Source organism: Peromyscus maniculatus, chromosome 3 (genome assembly GCF_049852395.1).
Source record: "Peromyscus maniculatus bairdii isolate BWxNUB_F1_BW_parent chromosome 3, HU_Pman_BW_mat_3.1, whole genome shotgun sequence".
Classification (NCBI taxonomy): Eukaryota; Metazoa; Chordata; class Mammalia; order Rodentia; family Cricetidae; genus Peromyscus; species Peromyscus maniculatus.
In genome coordinates, this window is record NC_134854.1 from 2,297,058 (window position 1) to 2,316,696 (window position 19,639).

Below are 19,639 nucleotides of genomic sequence, written 5' to 3' on the forward strand. Positions count from 1 at the left end.
CTGAATCTCATTTTCATTTTTTTTTTTTGTTTTGTTTTTTGTTTTTTGAGACAGGTTTTCCCTGTGTAGCTTTGCGCCTTTCCTGGAGCTCACTTGGTAGCCCAGGCTGGCCTTGAACTCACAGAGATCCGCCTGGCTCTGCCTCCCGAGTGCTGGGATTAAAGGCGTGTGCCACCACCGCCTGGCCTTCATTTTCATATTTTACTAATGTACAATATGATAGTTTACTCTGTAAACCACAATGAAGCCTGTTGGATCTGGAGATAATTCTGAAGTTGACCAGGCTAAAAGTGTATCATAAAGGAATAATTTTTTAAAAGAGTCCTTATGACATTGTTTGTTTTAAAGATCAATGAAACATTAGGCTGATGAACAGATGAAGTTTGATCTAGATATAAATTTCCTAAGCATTTTCATTTCAACTTGGCCTTCCCTGAGCCCGTATCTTTCCTCCGTCATCATGCCCTTCGGTGCTTCACATTTGTGGTAATGACCTCTCTCCATCCTTTGCCCAAATATCGTGTCATAGTGAACCTCTTGCTCGCTTCTTTTCCTTAAGTCTGGCCTGCCATGCCTATCCATCTAACCTGTTAGAAGATCAGATTAAAAACTTTACATTTGATGTGTTAATTTTTGTCATGGAAAGTTTTTAAATAAAGTGATCAGAAATACATAATTTTCAGAAGCAATTAAAAATGGCAATGTAAAATTAAAATGTTACTTAAAAACACTGATGACATTATATAATTAGTTGCTAGGTAGTATAATCATGCTTTCTTCTGATCATAGTATTAAATCATGAATAAAAAGGAATGCCATGGGGAAATACAATTATTTAGTATGTATGCATATGCCTCATATTTTTATCAGATATGTGTAGCTGAATCCAGAGCCTTAGTAAAAAATTCATAGCTAGTAATGAACCATCTGTTATTATGGAGATAATATGTTTCTGTGTTTCTTCTGAGATAACCAAATTAAAATGAATGCCATCAATTTTATCTGAACAGTCATTGAAACTTTAAAATCTATCTTTCAGACATAGCATGATGTCTTCAGTAAGACAGGCAGTGAAGTTTTAAAACTATCCATCCTGTAGGTTTAGTTACAGTTACATTTATATTCCTGTTGACAGAAGTCATACTTCAGTAGAATTAAGTGCAGCAATGGAAGTCAGGCAAATCTCACTGATGTTTATGTTCAAAAGAGGGTCAATTTAGGAACTATTACTGCAGAAAAGTACTAGAATAAGTGTGTATGTACAGTCCATGGCTGTGTCTGTCACACACAGCAGTGATGGCACAGGACAGAGCTATAATGTCACTAACATTTAGATCAGTGGTTCTCAGCCTCTGAGTCACCACCCTTTAGGGGTCAGAAAACCCTTTCACAGGGGTCGAATATCAGATATCCTGCATATCAGATATTAAATTATGATTCATAACAGTACCAAAATTAGCTATGAAGTAGCAAGGAAATCACTTAATGGTTGGGGTTCACTACAACATGAGAATTGTATTAAAAGGTTGCCGCATTAGGGAGGTTTAGAACCACTGATCTAGATGCATATATAATGAGGTAGGGGGAAATTACTTTATGTGGCTCAGATTTTAAATTTATATAATGTTATATATCACTAACCAAACATCGTGTTAGATTTACTTTTAAAATGTTAAATTTGCCGGGTGGTGGTGGCGCACGCCTTTAATCCCGGCACTTGGGAGGCAGAGGCAGGAGGATCTCTGTGAGTTCGAGGCCAGCCTGGGCTACCAAGTGAGTTCCAGGAAAGGCACAAAGCTACACAGAGAAACCCTGTCTCGAAAAAACAAAAAAAAAAAAAAAATGTTAAATTTGTTATAGAGGTGACGGGTGTGATTTGGCATCTTCACTACTTGATTAAAAAATAATTTTCTTACATCCTTAATATTGAAAATTACATATGACCTATAGTATGGTATTATTTCTGATCACAGTCTTTATCTGGTTGCAGATGCATTGTTTCTCAAGCTTTATATTAAGACATGGAAGAGGTATAGTTTTTATTCCTTCAGAAGCCCATCAGTTCTGTTAGTAAAAGGACATACAGTATTCATAATTGTAATCTGATTCCTTTAGAACCCTTGTACATGCGAATGTGCGTTGTTCAAATGTGTCCCTTCATCTGTGTGTGAGCTCATGAATGTGGAGACCAGTGCACAACTTGTGGTGGCGGTCTTCAGGAGCTGTCCGCCCAGGCTGTTTCGCTTTGTTTTCATTTGAGACACTGTCTCTCATGGACCCGGAACTTATTAAATGAGGGCATCTGACCCCTGCGCCCCAGGCATCTTTGTGTCTCAGTCCCCTCAGCACAGGGATTATAAATGCCACCACACCTGGTTTTTGCTTGTTTTTGTTCTGAATGTGCATTCTGGAAATCAAACTTGAATTCTCATGCTTACTTACCAGACACTTTGCTGACTGAGCTTTCTTTTTTGTTTTGTTTTGTTGGATTTTTATTTGTTTTTGTCAGAGTCTTATTGTGTTACCCTGGCTGACCTGGAACTAGCTAAATAGACCACTGGTATAAAAATCACAAACGTTCACCCGCTTCTACCTCCTTAGCCCTCACCTCCACTACATCTCCCTCAGCAATGCTGGCATTAAAGGTGGGTGGTACCAAGCCCAGCCTTTAAATTCTTTCTAAAAGCCTGTGCCACATTCTTTTGCTCATTCATATTCAAGGAAAGATGTATGTGTGCGTGTGTGTGCGTGCGTGCTCGCATGCGTGCGTGTTCCATAATCATAGTCTCTCAGTTTTCAAGATAGACCTAGCTGTCATGAAGTAGCTGATCAGGGCATAGCTGTGTGCTGTAACTAAAGAAACAAACTCAGGGCTCTGGAGGCAGGAAGAAAAGATGAATATTAATGGAGAAAAGGTTTTTAAAATCTATTTGGATTGAACTTTCAGGAATAAGTAAGAACTTGATACATGAGGAAGAACAGGCCAACATTTTAGATTTGGAAATAGCAAAAATTATCAGACTTCTGTAATAAAAAGTGAAATTTTTAATTTCAGAAGTCAACCACTGAAGAAATTGACCTGAATATAATTTTAAACCATGAAATATCAACAATATATCAAAACAGTGTTGTAACAGTATAGTAATTTTTCTTTGAGGATCATTATAAAGACCTAAGGTACTTTTGTGGAATATGTATTTTGAACATGGTAAACTGACCTTTTAGATTGTTTGGGTTGCCTATGTTATGAGCTGCTATACATGATTGAGGCATCATAGTTGACAGTCTTTCTTTAATGACAGTTTGGTAGTTTTCTATGATACCAGTGAATGCTTTCCTATTACTTCTGAGATTGAAGTGCTTTCACAAGAACTATTGTCAGGTAACAGTTGCCTTGTGTCCATCTTTATTCTGCTACCTCAGCACAATCCTCCTTTGCCGACCCTGTCACTACTTAAAAAGATAAGGCAGTTTTTCCTCCTTATTTTTTTGTTTAGCACATCATTATTTCTGGTGGGATCTTATATATTAGTGGATTATCTCTTCAATTACATATGTTAAAGATGCTTTTCTTAGCTATTGTGTACATTATAGTTTTTTTCTGCTGATAGTGCCCGAGATGATATAGTTAATAGATCTGATCAGCAGTTTTTTGTTGTTTTATTGATGTTGTTTGGTTTTGAAAATTTAATCATTCAAGTTTAAAAAAAATATAGACTTTCCATTAGATACACACACACACACACACACACACACACACACACACACACACACACTGCTTTTATTGTAGTGAATTATATGAGATAAATTAACATTTTGTTGATAATTGACTTGTTTCAAAATCATTTGTTAGATAATACAATGTTTAGAAGATTTATAAATGGAGATTTGATTAAGAAGAATGATTTATTTTTAGTAGGTGAAGGAATACAGTACAGTCTCATTCCTGTGCCTGGCCCTAGCAATCCAGTGAGGCATATTGTCTTTCTGCAGGTTCTGGACTCTGCATATAGATTCAGTGATAATCTGTGTGACCTTTAGCTCCTATCTTTGACTTAGGAGAATAACAATTCTGAGGTCAATCCGTATTATAGAATGTATCAGTGTTGTGTGTGTGTATGTAGCAGGATGCATATGCCACAGTACATGTGCAGAAGACAAAGGACAGCTTACTGGAGTTGGTTTCTTCCTACCTTGTGGGTTCTGTGAAACAAACTTATGTCATCAAGCCTGGCAGCATAAGCCATCTCACTGCCAGCTCTCTTTTTTTTATTTTTTATTTTTCCTGAATATCCACTGTCTGGTTAATTTAAAAATTATTATTGTTTGCTGCATTCAAGGATACTGGTCTTAGTGTAGTTGTCTACGGGTTTGATAGGCGTGTCATCTGTGCTCTTTGGTTGTCTGTTGAATAGTATAAAAGATAATGATATAACTACTCCATTCATATCCTTTATCTTGAGACAAATTTGTTACTATGTTATAATGCCTAGGACAGTGAGGTATTTATACATCTCTTCTACTTTCCATATCCTCTTGCAGTATAATTAAAACATGAAAGGAGATTATATGACTGCATACCAGAATAATTAAAGAAAATGTTCTTCTTTATACATTGTATAGTAAGTTTCCTGGTAAAGGAGGAAGATTTCCACATATAATGGGTTCTTTAGCCTGTGATTTTCCTTCAAAACTTTTACTTGAATTTTTCCATAATAAGCTTGTATGTTGATGGCTGAATACTGCTGAAATACTTATGGCATTTAAAAAAAAACAGTATTATAGATAAAAATGAAATGAAAGTGCATTTGCAGAGGACTATTTCATGGATTATATAATTTATGTATGCATGCTTCTCTGATTAAAGACTTTCTTAGGTAAGCTACCATCTTTCCCTTACAATAAAACTCCAAGGCAATTTACACTTAGTCATGCTGAGGAAATTGGATGAATTGCTCAAGATTGCAGAATAAAGAGCTTAATTCATCATTTATTATCTTTTCAGATTTATGTCGTTATGTAAGATATTACCAAAGTGTAAAACTGGTTAAATACCTTCTCATCATTTTGAATCTGAAGTATTCCTGAAGTATTTAAGCATATCCATATGTGTAGTATATCCATGCATACTTGTGCTGTGTACTGCTTAAGTAAAGGAAACTAATGTGAAGTTCTTTCTGCTCTCTTCATCTTTCCCTCTGATGCCAGGTGCCAAGGCAGCAGACTATTAAATTACCTTTAATTCCATGTTTACATTTGAAAAAGATTAAAAAATAACAATAGGACCAATAAATATGTTTATTATTCTAGTTCATTTGTTTTGTTGTTTGGTAAGTCATTTCCTTAGAGCAATTATCAAAGCCTGTGAAGGCAGGCTCCTTGCTGGTCTTATCTAGTACACTTTGTGTTGAGTTGCAAGTGAGATATTAGATCTTTCCGGCCCTTGATTAACTTTTTGCTCCACCAGGGTTGCCTTATTTTGTGCCGTTGACATTTTAATTTATTTTTTGAATAAGGTTAAATGGTTATTTTCTACCCTCAGTTCTTCTAGAAACTTCCTTTATATTCATAGTGAATTTTCTTTTCAGTGAGGTTAGCAGCTAACCAAAAGCAGCTAATTGAGATACCAATGAAAACTGAATGACATTCCTTTGTCATCTTTTAGTCTGTGCTTTCACAGTTCTGTGCCAGTTCTCTATGTCTTGGTAGAATATTTTTAGTAGTAGATTTATCTTCATAAGATAGTGTCTTAGTTTGAGTTTCTGTTGCTGGAACAAAACACCATGACCAAGCAACCTGGGGAGGAAAGGGTTAATTTAACTTATAGTTCCATAGCACTGTTCATCATCAAAGGCAGTCAGGACAGGAACTCAAACAGGGCAGGAAACTGGAGGCAGGAGCTGATGTAGCAGGGCCATGGAGGAGTGCTGCTTACTGGCTTGCTCAGCCTGCTTTCTTATAGAACCCAGGGCTACCAACCCAGGGATGCAACCACCCACAATGGGCTAATTAAGAAATGCCTTGCAGACTTTCATAGAGCCTAATCTTATGGAGGCATTTTCCTTTTGTCACATGATTTTCTTTTTATCTTTTATTGATTCTTCGTGGATTTCACATCATGCATGCCCATCACACTTATCTCCCTACCTCCTTGCATCTGCCCTCTGCCCTTGCAATCTCCCCCTGAAAACAAAATTTAAAAGAAATACCACACCAAAAAAGAGAGAAGAACCACATTGTAAATGCTGTAGTGTGGCCCATTGAGTCATACGGTTTAACCTTTAGTCCATTAATCTTGACTTGCAAGTGTTCATTGCCATAAGTCATTGGTTTGGCTGGAAGTATCTTGCTTCTGCCACACTATCACTAATGGGCTCTCTGGGGCTTCTCTTGGATGTCCTGTGTCATGATGATCCTGCAGCTTTAGATCTGTGGATTCTTCTCCTTCACATGCTCCAACAGTTCATAATTCATAGATGAGGTGGATGTTGGGGTGGGCTAACTCATAGCCCTGGTTCTGAGCCTGGGTGTAGGTCGAGTTTCTCTGTCCCAGTCAGCTCTATACTGCCAGCCAGCTTCCAAATAGCCATATAGAGTCTTACTGTTAATTATAAATGCTTGGCCAGTAGCTTAGGCTTATTATTAACTAGCTCTTACAACTTAAATTAACCCATATTTCTCATCTATGCTCTACCACATGGCAGTACCTTTTTTTCAGCATGATATGTTCATCTCCTGCTTCCTTTGTGTCTGGCTGGCAACTCTCATAACCTGCCTTTCCCAGCCTCTTCTCAGTTTGGCTTTTCATGTCAAACCTATTCCTGCCTAGCTATTGGCCACTCAGCTCTTCTATTAAGCCAATCAGAAGGCATCTTGGCAAAGACACATCTTCATAGTATACAAAAAGATTATTCCTGCATATATATTTGTGTACTAATTGTCTGCCTGGTGGCCACTGAGGCCAAAAGAGGCTGTCAGGTCCCCTGGAGTTGGAGTTACCGATGATTATTAGCCTTTATGTGTGGGTGCTGGGAACCAAACCCAAAGCAGTGAGCCATCTCTTCAGCTCCCTTTTAAATGTTTTATTATTACTTTCTATCACGTATATATTGTGGATATGTTCATGTGGGTGCCATTGTCCCCAAAGGCCACAGGTGTCAGATCTGGAGTTATAGGCCACTGTGAGTCATATGACTTGGGTGCCAGGAATTGAACTGTGGTACTCTGGAGGAAGAGTATGCCCTCTTACTACTGAGCCATCTCTCCATCACCAGTAATATAGCACTTTAGCATGTCAGCTACATGTAGTACTTATTTACTTGTCACAACAATCCTTTGATTTGAATACCTTTTTTTCTGTTTGTTTTTCTTCAAGACAGGGTCTCACTATGCGGCTCTGGCCATCTTAGTATGTAGATCAGGCTGGCCCTGAACTCACAGAGTTCTTTTTGCCCCTGCCTCCTGAGGGTTGAAGTTAAAGATGTGCACCATTATGCCTGCCTCTTTGGATACCTTTATTACCCTATTTTTCAATATAAGAAAATTGAGGCAAAGCAACAATAAGTGTTTTTCAATGTCTTCCCTAGGCATCAGAGAGGGAGAAATTTTACAATTGCCTTATGCTTGTTGTAGGTAAAAAACATGAGTTAATTTTATAAATTTTATGAACTGTGAAGACTTAATGTTAAATCTAGTAGCCTATCTGTGTTTTCTCACCAAAATGTATCTGCTTCCTGAACTTTTTTATATTTCTCAGGGATCTTCTGTATGCAGTCACCACCCTGAAAAATATTCACTGCATTCTCTTAGACCATAAGTACATCATGTATGCATGTGTAGCTTATTTTAGTAGCACATCAGGCATCTTCACACAACTAAGGTATTCAAATCAGAAACTTCTTTACCATCCTCTCATCTGTAAAAACCTGGTAATGAGTACTTTGTCATCCTTAACTCTCAAATCTAGGAATTGATCAGTTGATGAGTATTCCTGTTCTTCTGTGTAGAAGAATTGGACTTGTAAGCTTCATCTTTTCATAAGTCACATAGCTTAATTAACATTGTGTAAGCTGCTGAGTGTGAAAGCAGTCTTTTTAACAACTAAGTTGAATGCTTTGCAGAGGTAATAAGCAAGCAACAGGCCATGTCTTTCCCACAGACCACCGTGCTACCTCCTTCTTCCTCTTGACACTCATCGATTCTGTCAAGTTCTGGAGAACTAGCCTTGTGCTTAATAACCTACATCTTCTTTGTATTTCCTGTAGAATTTTACTTTCAGATGCCTCGTGAGACACCCCTTTGTTGATTCTTACCCTTTTTTTTTATATTAGCTTTTGAATCATTGCTGTTGCAGTGTTTAGTAACAGTTTCAGAAGAATAAATTGAGTTTGTGATGATATTCTTTATTCTAAATTTATAGGTGAAACTTCATATTCTTCTGCAGTGAATTTACTGTATTCCCTATTTCCTGTCAGATTCATGAAATAGTAAATACTATAACACCATTGAGATACAGCATAATTTATCTAGCTGAAAAAGGTTTGAAGCCTCCCTCACAGTTTTAAATTTTCTTTCTGTAGGAGTATTACGTTCTTAAAAGCATGCTCCATGGATACATGAGCTGAATAGGCTAAGTGCCTCTCAGCTTTATCACCTACAGGGTACTATGGCTTGGACACCTTACCTAGCCTGCATGAGTTTTCCTTGTTTCAAAATTAGAAGCAATACTCTCTGCTGCATGCAGTTATATAGGAATTCAAGAGATTCTATGATTATATATGTATCTGTATATTGTTTAGCCTGCTGTCTTGTACATAATGAGCCCTTGATAATGTTAACCACTAAGTAATATTGGTTTTGCTCAGGTGGAGCCCTAGTTGTAAGATGAATTGCTTAACATAAATAATGTTTTCCTACCTGAGAAGTAGCAAATACTCAATTTCTGTACTTTGGAATATTATCAACTGTATATTTTATATTTTACTAGTTTTTATTTTTTTCTCTAAATCTATTTACTAGTGTCTAGTTTGCCCTGATAATTATTTTGCTCTGAACAAACTAGATTCAGTGGTCAAAATCTAACCCAGTGGCTTTCTGCTCTCTGATTCTCGAACCTCGACTGGTCTCAAGTTTGTAAACAAGCAACCTTGTTTTTGTCACTTCTCTATAACTAGGAGTGCTTAATTAATTCCTGTTTTAGGTTCTGTCCATGTGTGCCAAACTCAAATATCAGCTCCCATTATTTAGGAAAATGTCACACACATCATTAGTTTTGTCTTTCACCGTGATGAGTCATTGCCTGTGCACAGAGTATAAATGCTGCCCAGGGTTGAGTACTGATGTAAAGTAGCCCTGCAGTGAGCACTGGAACCCACATGGTTATTCCACAAAAAGAAACCAGCATGGGAAAAGTTTAAACTTTGGGGATAAGGCACCATTCAGTCCTTATTTAGTATTCTCATTAAATGATGAGTGAAAAGTACTAGTTAGGTTCACTTAAATACTATTTTTAGAAAGTTGACTGGAAGCAAAGCTATGCAATTATCACTGTTAAAATATTAAATACTGACCACCATAATGGAATTTTACACAGTGAAGAAGAATGGAGAACATTCCTAGAGAAATTTAAATTTCAGATAGACTTACATAAACTATGTAAGGAAAAATGTTCTGTAAATGTTTAAGGCTGCATAGAGTGCATTTTACTCCTATCATGATTTCAAAATGAAGAAAATTTTTCTTGGCCTGTGAGTTATTAGTTATGAATATGTATGTACAGAGATAGAGGTAGGTTTTTATGTTTTCCTTTCAAGGGAGCTCTTATTTCATGCAAAGAATTTTTTCTTCCTTCCTATGTATAATAGTAACAACAAAATCATGTCTGTATAGTATGCACATGGAATGCCTTTTTCTTTACACTGTGACTAGAAGTCATAGGTAGTTGTAGTTATAAAAGAGAAACTACACACCATGTGAAAGTTGGGAATAAGGGCTTAGCATGCTGGTGGAGAAGATATACAGCACATGCTGTACTCTACGCAGATATTGTCATTTAGGTGAAGCACACACATGGAGAGATTTCAGGCCTCTGGCCAAGTCTGTTGCTGCTAGAGAGTTTCTCTCTGACGTAAACCTGTCCCAGCTTATGTAGCCATCTGTTTATAGGACTCGGGGCATACAGATAAAGTTTCCCTGTCACTTAGACAATCCCCAATACTCAGTCCTGTACCAGACCTCCTAAAGCAGCCTGTCTTCCCTGTCTTCCTCCATTCCCTGTGGACTCCACAGATTCCTTTGCAGACCCAGATATCCTCCCTCCTGTGGACCCCCTCAGGGCCCCTCTTCTATCCCATCTCCACCCCTAGGTGTCAGCTTCCAATACCTAGAAAGAAGTTTGGCTAGGACCCCCCAGTGGCCACACTTTTTAAGGACTCAGCACTCCATACCATTCAATCCACTGAAATCTTTCTTCTAAGATGTAGAGAGGACAACAAAAACCAAGGAATGGAAAATCCACTCAACAAAGACCAGATCAGAGAATCAGTACGTAGAATTAGAATTATCTCAGATGATTCTAACCATACCGTATACTTAGACACCAGTATAAAATACAGGACAGTATGTCTCCCCTAAAATTCAGCAGCCCTCCTACAGTATACCCTAAGTTTTGTAACATAGCTGAAACAAAAGATGAGTGCTTCAAAATAGCATTTAAGTTTATGTTCAAGAACCTTAAAGAGGATATGAATAAATTCATTAATTCAGTAATGTAATCTTTGAATCTTTGAAGACACAAACCAACATTGGAATGAAATGAAGAAAACAGTTCAAGACATGAAAATGGAAATTGAATTATTAACAAAAACCTGGAAATGAATAATTTAGGGTGCCAAATAAAACCTTAGAGGCAAGCTTCATCAACAGAATACAAAAGATGAAAGAGAGAATCTTAGGCATTGAAGTTAAAAGAAATGGATCCCTTGGTCAAAGAAAAATGTTAAATCTAAAAATATATTAGAAGTTGTAAGGGAGTAACATATAAAGACAGACCTATTAGATTAACACTTAGCTTTTCAATGGAGACTCTAAAAGCCATAAGGGCCTGGATAGATGTTCCACAAACTAAGAGACTATAGATGCCAGCCCAGACTTCTATTCCCAGCAAACACTAAATGGAGAAAGACATTACACAGTTAACACAAAAAATAAGCATTAATTTGGATCTACAAATCCAGCTATACAGAAGACACTAGAAGGAAAACTTCAACCTGATGAAGTTAACCACATCCAAGAAAACAAGAAATAAGTAATCTCAGACCAGTGAATGGAGGTAAAGGGAGGTTGAATTATATCACAACAGCAAAATAACAGGAATCAACAAATACTGCTCATTGATAACTCTCAACATCAATGGTCTCACTTCTACAATAAAAAGGCATGGAATAGCAGATAAGATTAGAAAACAGGATCCATCTTGCTGCTACATGCAAGAAATACCTTAACATCAAGGATATACATCATTCTAGAGTAAATGGATAGGAAAAAAATGTTCCAAGCTAAAGAACCCAAGAAGCAAACCAGTGTAGCTGTTTTAATATCTACAAAGCATAACTAATCAGAAGAAATAGGAAAAGACACTGTATATTCATCAAAGGGGAAATCCACCAAGAGGATATTGCAGTTCTAAACATTTGTGGACCAAACACAAGGGCATCGAAGTTCATAAAAGAAACACTACCTACAACTAAAATCACATACTAACCCTCACAAGTGATAGTGGATGACTTCAATACCTCATTCTTGCCAATAGACAGATCACCCAGACAAAATCTAAACAGAGAAATGCTGGAGCTAAATGACATCATAAACCAATTGGAGTTGACAGATATTTATAGAACTTTTGTCATAGATGCAAAAGATCAAAGCTTTCCATTAGCTCATAGAACTTTCTCCAAAACTAACATGATATTTGAACACAAATTATGCCTAAATAGATACAAGAAAATTCAAAGAATATTCTGTATCCTATCAGGCCAGCACAGATAAAGCTAGGTATCAATAACAGAAAACGTAGAAACACATGGAAACTGAACAACTCACTACTGAGTGAAAAATAGGTCACAATACAAAAATAAATTTAAAATGTTTTAAAATTGAATGAAAGTGAATACAAAGCATATCCAAACTTATGGGACACAATGAAGGCATGCTCACAGTCAGTAGTTCTTAACCTTCCTAATACTGTGACACTTTAATACAGTCTCTCATGTGTTGGTGATACCCCAAACAAAAAATTATTTCATTGCTACTTCATAACTGTAATTTTGCTATGGTTATGAATCATAATGTAAGTATCTGATATGCAGAATACCTGATATTTGACCCCAGTGAAAGGATCATTTGACCTGCAGGGGGGTCATAACCTGTAGGTTGAGAACCACTGGGTTAAGCGCTTACATAATAAGGTTGCTGAGATCTTATATTAGAGAGTGAACTTCACACTGTGAAGCTCTATAGAATAGAAACAAGAAACAAAACAAAGAAATGGAAGAACATCCAAGAGTAGTGGACAGCAAGAAATAATTAAACTCAGAGCTGAAATCAACAAAATAGAAACCAGGAAACAAAAAACATCACAAAGAATCCAGGAAACAGAAAGTTGGTTCTTATAGAAAAATCAATAGAAACAGTTAACCAAATTAACTAAAATGTAGAGAAGATCCAAATACACAAAATTGGAGATGAAAGGGGGTGGTATTAATAACAGACACTAAGGAAATTGAGAGACATACTTTAAATACCTATACTCCACAAAATGGAGAAATCTAAAAGAAATTGATAATTTTCATGATATATGCCATGCACTAAAGTTAAATCAAGATCAGATAAGTCATTTTAACAGACCTATAACTTCTAATGAAATAGAAGCAATCATTAATATTTCCTATACCAAAAAAGTCCAGGACCAGATGGTTTTCGGGCAAAATTCTACCAGGCATTCAAAGAAGAATTAATGCTGATGCTCCTCAAATTATTCTACAGCATAGAAACAGAAGGAGCATCTTCTAATTCATTTTACAAGGCCACAGTTAACCTGTTACCTAAACCACACAAAGTCCCAAAGAATCATAAAGCAGCTTCCCTTATAGATGTCAACATAGAAAAGATGTAAAAATTCTCAGTAAAATATTTAAAATCCGAATCCAAGAACACATCAAAAAAAGTCATCCAGCAAGATCAAGTAGGCTTCAGTCCAGAGATTTAAAGATGGTTCAATATACATAAATCAATAAATGTAATCCACCTTGTAAACAGACTGATAAACAAAAAACACATCTCATTAGATGCAGAAAAGTCCTTTGACAAAACCCAACACCCCTTCCTCATAAAAGTTCTAGAGAGATTAGGGATACAAGGGACCTGACCTAAACTTAAGAAAGGCAATTTACCAAAAGCCCACAGACATCATTAGATGGGAAGAAGTTCAAAGCATTTCCACTAAAATCAGGAACAAGACTATTCATTCTATCCATATCTATTCAATATTATACTTGAAACCTAAGGTAGAGCAATAAGAAATCTGTAGGAGACCAAGAGGATACATGTCTTAGTCAATATTTTATTGCTCTGAAGAGATACCATGACAACTCTTATAAAGGAAACATTTTATTAGGGCTTACTTACAGTTTTAGAGCTTTAGTCCATTATAGCCATAGCAAGATGTATGACTGTATCCAGACAGACATGGTGCTGGAGAGGTAGCTGAGGTTCTACATCCAGATTGGCAGGCAGCCGGAAGAGAGAGCTACTTAGCAAAGCCCAACTCTGTGACACTCTTCCTTCACAAGCACACACCTCCTAATCTCTCAAGTACTGCCAGTCCCTAATGACCAAGCATTCAAATATCTGAGCATATGGAGGCCATTCCTGTTCAAACCACCATAGTACATATAGGAATGGACACAGTCAAAATGTCTCTATTTGGACATGGTATGATTATAAAGGTAAGTAACCCTAAAAATTCCACCAGGAAACTGTTAGAGCTAATAAACACATTCAGCAAAATGGCATAAAAGTCAGGAGCCTTCTTATAAGCTAATAAACACATTCAGCAAAATGGCATAAAAGTCAGGAGCCTTCTTATACGCAGTTGACAAATTGAGAAGGAAGGAAAAAATCAGGGCAACAATACATTTCATTTTACCCTTAATAAGCAAAAATAAAAGAAATCTTTATGTAATTAATCAAGCAAGTCAAAGACAATGAAGAAAGAAATTGAAGATGTCAGAAGATAGAAAGATCTCTTGATGCTTATGGATTGGTAGGATTATAATAGTAAATATGGCTATCCCACCAAGAAATCTACAGATTTAATGCAATTCCCATCAAAGTTCCAGCACAATTCACATCATTTGAAAGGTAAATTTTCCCCTTCATAATGGAAACACAAAAGACCTAGGATAACTAAAACAATTCTGGACAATAAAAAATTACTAGAGGTATCACCATCCCCGATTTCAAGTTGTGCTATGGAGTTACAGTAATAAAAATCAGAGAAACAACAACAACAAAACCCGGCATTATATGAAAACAAAGTGTTGATGGATGGACTCAGATGAAGACCCAGAGATAAACCCAAACACATGTGGACACCTGATTTTTGATAAGCTAGACATACACACTGGATAAAAAGATAAGATCTTCAACAAATGATACTGGTCAAATTGGATACCTGCATGTAGAAGAATGGAAACAGATCCATATTCTTCACCCTGTAAAAACCTCAAGTCCCAGTAAACCAAAGTCCTAAACCTAAATCCAGGTACACTGAATTTGATAGAAGGGAAAGAAGGAAATAATCTTGTACTGATTGGCACAGGAAAAGACTCTGAATAGAACGCTGATAGCACATGTACTAAGAACAACAGGTAATAAATGGGACGTCATGAAACTGAAAAGCTATCAGTGTCAAAGAACACTCATTTAGACAAATCAACAGGTTACAGTATAAGAAAAAATGTTTACTAATTATACATCTAATGGAGGACTATCTTATATCTAAAATATATAAAGAATTGTAAAACCTTAACATCAAGAAAACAACCAAATTTAAAAATAGAGTACAGACCTCAACAGAAATTCCAAAAGAATACAAACGGCTAAGAAACACTTAACGAAACGTTTAACATCCATAGTCATCAGAAAAATGCAAATCAAAACCACCTTGCGATTTTATCTTACACCAGTCAGAATGGTCAAGGTAAAACAATTAAACAAAATCATCAGCTCATGCTGATGAGGATATGGAGTAAGGGGAATACTCATCCAATACTTGTGAGAGTGCAAGCATGATACAACCACTGTGGGGATCAATATGGTGATTCATCATGAAACTGGATATAGATCTGCTGGAAGATCCAGATATACCACTCTTTGGTGTATACCCAGAGGACTCTACATTCTGTTACAGAGAAACTTGGTCATCCATGTTTATTGCTGCTCTGTTCATAATAGCTAGAAATTGGAGATAGGCTACATGCCTATAAATGGATAATAAAAATATGGTACATTTACACAGTGGTACATTGCTCAGCTGTTAAATAAAATGAAACGATGAAATTCACAGGAAAATGGATGGAGTGAGAAAAAATCATCTCAGTGACTTAACCCAGACTCCCAAAGACAAATATGTCATATTTTCCCTTAAAGTGGCTATTAGTCATTAAGCCTTTGACAAACAAGCTACAATCCAAATAACCACAGAGGTTAGATATAGAGCAAGGTACTAGAGGTGAGGATTTGATCTCCCTAGGAAGTAAACTAGAATAGATAGTTATGGATAAACAAGGTGGGATAAAACTGGCTGGGTTGATGTGAATAGGGCTGAGGGCCTGAATACTGGAAGAGACAACTAAAACTAAGGGCTATTTGAGGGGGTGTATTGAAACTTCATACAATAGAAGCATGTATAAATATATGAAGGTGATCTAAATGGAGTTACCAAATGTCTTAGTTATGGTTCTGTTGCTATGAAGAGACAAAAGACCACAACTCTTATAAAGGAAAACCTTTCATTGGGGCTGGCTTACAAATGAGAGGTTTAGTCCATTATCATCATGATGAGAAGCAAGGCAGAATGCAGGCAGACAATGGGCTGGAGAAATAGTGGAGAGTTTTTAGTGTGACAGTTTCTTGTCTACAGTTTTAAATATCAACAATATTAAAGTTGTGTTTTTCTGTAAGCACTAATATTATTAATATTTCCAAATTAAAATGCCATTATTCATCTTGACCCATTTATTGGTATATAATTTTATATATAATTTTATACAAATTGTGTATTTGTATTATATGTTTACTTTGACAGGCTGGGTTTGTAAACTGTCTGATCATGCATTTGTACAGTACAGATCTGACTTTTCATATTTTCTGCATTTATATTTTTGGTTTCTCTCTGTCTCATAACACTGAGGATTAAACCCAGGGCCTTGCTCATGTTAGGCAAACCTTGTTATTTCCAACTATATTTGTTTTACAAATCTCACATTTTCTGAGTATATTCATCTCTTTCATGAACTTTGAAACACAAAAGTTATTTCTTCTCCAAAAATAATGTAGAATCTTCTATTTTGTTTCCCTGTATGTCTTTAAGGTTAATTTTTGTGGAACACGTCTTTAGATTAATTTGGCAGTGGTATAGAAAGCCAAAAACATGCCTGTATCTATTTTTTTTCCTTAGAAAACTTAATAATATAGAAGAGTAAAATTTGTTTGGTATTTTTAAATAAGCATATTCTTATTTTAGCAAATGGTTTAAAATACTTTAATTTTTTGTTAAATATTTTTTGTTTCCCAGATTATTGCTCAGTAGTAACAATTGTGGACCAGACAAATGTGAAGTTAACATGCATGCTCTTTAGTGGAAACTATGAAGCCCTTCCAATCATTTATAAAGTTGGAGACATTGTTCGCTTTCACAGGCTAAAGGTATAATTCATACTTTCTACAATCTGCATTTATTAGACAAGAAGTCTGTATTGTTCACTAATCGTAGTTAGTATTAATTATATGGCTGCCTTGTCAAAAAAGTGACATTAAACATTTTAAGAGATAAGAAATATAAATAGTATCAGGCTTCAATTAGTAACTAGACCCCTCTTCATTTAAATAAATTTCCTTTCCTCTTTTTCCTAGATGAACATTGGAAGCCTTGATTCCAACTGGTTTCAGTTTGTCCTGTCTCTTCCAAATATTGTTGATATTGTCAAGTTTGCATATAGCATTTGGAAGGGATAGGATACATCCTTGTAACTTCTTTTTAATTAATTTTATTTAAGACTGGGTTCTTACTGTGTTGTGTAGCTGAAGTTTTTCTGTGTCCCGCCTGGTCCACGGTCATGACAAGTCTTTCCCACTCGCTCCCCCAAGTAAACACACAGAGGCTTATATTAATTAAAACTGCTCAGTCATTAGCTCAGGCCTACCACTGAATAGCTCTTACACTTAAACTCAGCCCTTTTCTGTTAATCTATATGTCACTGCATTTTCCGTGGCTTTACCTGTGTGCCTTTACATGCTGCTCCCTGGACGGCAGGCTGGCATCTCCTGACTCAGCCTTCTTTTCTCCAGAATTCTCCTCAGCCTTCTTTTCTCCAGAATTCTCCTTGTCTGTTTATCCTGCCTATACTTCCTGCCTGGCTACTGTTCAGTCAGCATTTTATTTATCAACTAATCAGAGCAGCACATTCACAGCATACAGAGCAATATCACCCATCATTGTTGCTCTGACTAGCTTCAGACTACTAAAGAAATGAGTTATTAGTCCTGGTAAAGGGAAGACTGAAACTTATCTCAGCTAAAATAACTTCACCAATATCTGAACGTTTAAAGCCCACTCCATGAAATGGACCCCATCCCTGAGACTGGATAGACTAGGCTCCGAAGAGAAAGTCAAATATTAATGTTCTGCTATACTCATAGATTTTGCTCAGCCATCATCAGAGTGTCTTTCTCAGTCATCATCAGAGAAGCTTTCTCTTGCAGTAGATGGAAACAAATACAGAGACCCACAGCTGGACAGTGTGTGAAGAGTGAGAGACCTTGTAACACTAAGTCCTAAATGGGATGTCTCCATCAAATCCCTCACTCAGGGCTCAGGGAACTCTGGAAGAGTAAGGTGGAAGGACATACACAGCCATAACAATAATGATGTATAGAGAGTGAATGTGTACTCTGACTACCAGAAAAATACACGCTAAATAAATATCAAGAATCAAGTATGTGCAACCTACAAAATGTACTTTAAATGTGAAAACAAAAGCAAATTGGAAAACTATAAGACAGAAATTTTATAAGGCAACCAGAAAATGAGACAATTATTTTACTATCAGACTTAAAGTATTACTAGAGATTTTAAAGGGGAGGAGCATTTCATATGAACAAATCAGTTCATGAAGACAATATTAAGACTAGATATTTGATAGGTGTACATTTGTAGATGAGCCCACAGACTTACACAGTAAAAGTCCTCATAGCGTGGTTCAACACACTCAGTCATAAAGATGCCTTAACCTCCAGTGTATTCATTACTTTACATATTCATGTGTTCGGGATTTGACTAAATCACATAGATAAATGTCACATAATTTTTCCCCTTGTGAAAATGATGAGTAATGAAAACTCATAAATATAGAAATGCAAGTTTGATAGAAGTTGGATACTATTACTTTTTCAAAGTATAAATTTCTTTTAGTGTTTTAAAATTTATATAATATGTATCTTACCATAGCATCAGTTGAATTGATTGCATTGTTTATAAGCTACTTTGATAATAAATACTAAAGGATTACTCTGTTATTTATACCAGAAAAATTTTGTCATTTCCAGTTCCTTTGGTTCCTCAATTTTTTATCCTTAAGTGTCTCCGTCACAGTTCTATTCTTGTGAAGAGACACAATGATCAAGGCAACTTTTATAAGAAAAAGCATTTGATTCGGGGCTGGCTTTCAGTTTCTGAGGTTTAGTCTATTTTCATGATGGTAGGAGCTTAACAGCAAGCATAGCAAGCATGGTGCTGGAGAAGTAACTGAGAGTTCTACATTCTGATCCACAGGCAGAGAGAGAGAAAGAGAGACACTGGGCCTGGCATGGCATTTTGAAACCTCAGAGCCCACCCCCAGTGACATACTTCCTCCAACAAGGCCACACCTCCTAGTCCTTATAATCCTATCAGAGTTCTACTCCCTGGTTACCAAGCATTCAAATATGTGAGCCTATGGGGCCGTTCTTACTCAGACCACCACAGTAAGCTGTTTTCTTCTTTACCTCACTTTCTTAGATCCAAGTCTATAAAAATGAGCTTCAGGGAATCAACAGCTCTGGTTTTGCATCTCTGACATTTGAAGGAACTTTAGGGACTCCTGTCACAGCACGTACTTCAAGCAAACAGTTCAACTTCACTGCTGAGGACCAAAAAATGGTAGAAGCCTTGCGGGTTTGGGCATCCACACACATGTCTGCTTCTTCAGCTCTGGTGCAGCTGTGTGATGTTCAACCCATGCAGTATTATGACCTGACTTGTCAGCTCCTGGGCAAAGCAGAAGTGGATGGAACAGCCTTTCTTCTAAAGGTATAATGTAAA

The 19,639-nt window shown here is 36.6% G+C and overlaps 1 protein-coding gene across 3 annotated transcripts in view; it reads left to right on the forward strand.

Annotated features, from left to right (window-relative positions):
• The window catches only part of Pot1 (protection of telomeres 1), a 67,464-nt gene that overhangs the window by 18,368 nt on the left and 29,457 nt on the right, over positions 1-19,639 (forward strand). For 2 of the 3 annotated variants that reach the window (XM_006988403.4, XM_016006879.2), the window contains exons 5-6: positions 16,856-16,986; positions 19,337-19,627. In XM_006988403.4, coding sequence (XP_006988465.1) covers positions 16,856-16,986; positions 19,337-19,627 — 422 coding nt within the window. The remainder of the gene's footprint in view (positions 1-16,855; positions 16,987-19,336; positions 19,628-19,639) is intronic. The other variant, XM_076566132.1, reaches the window with a different exon arrangement.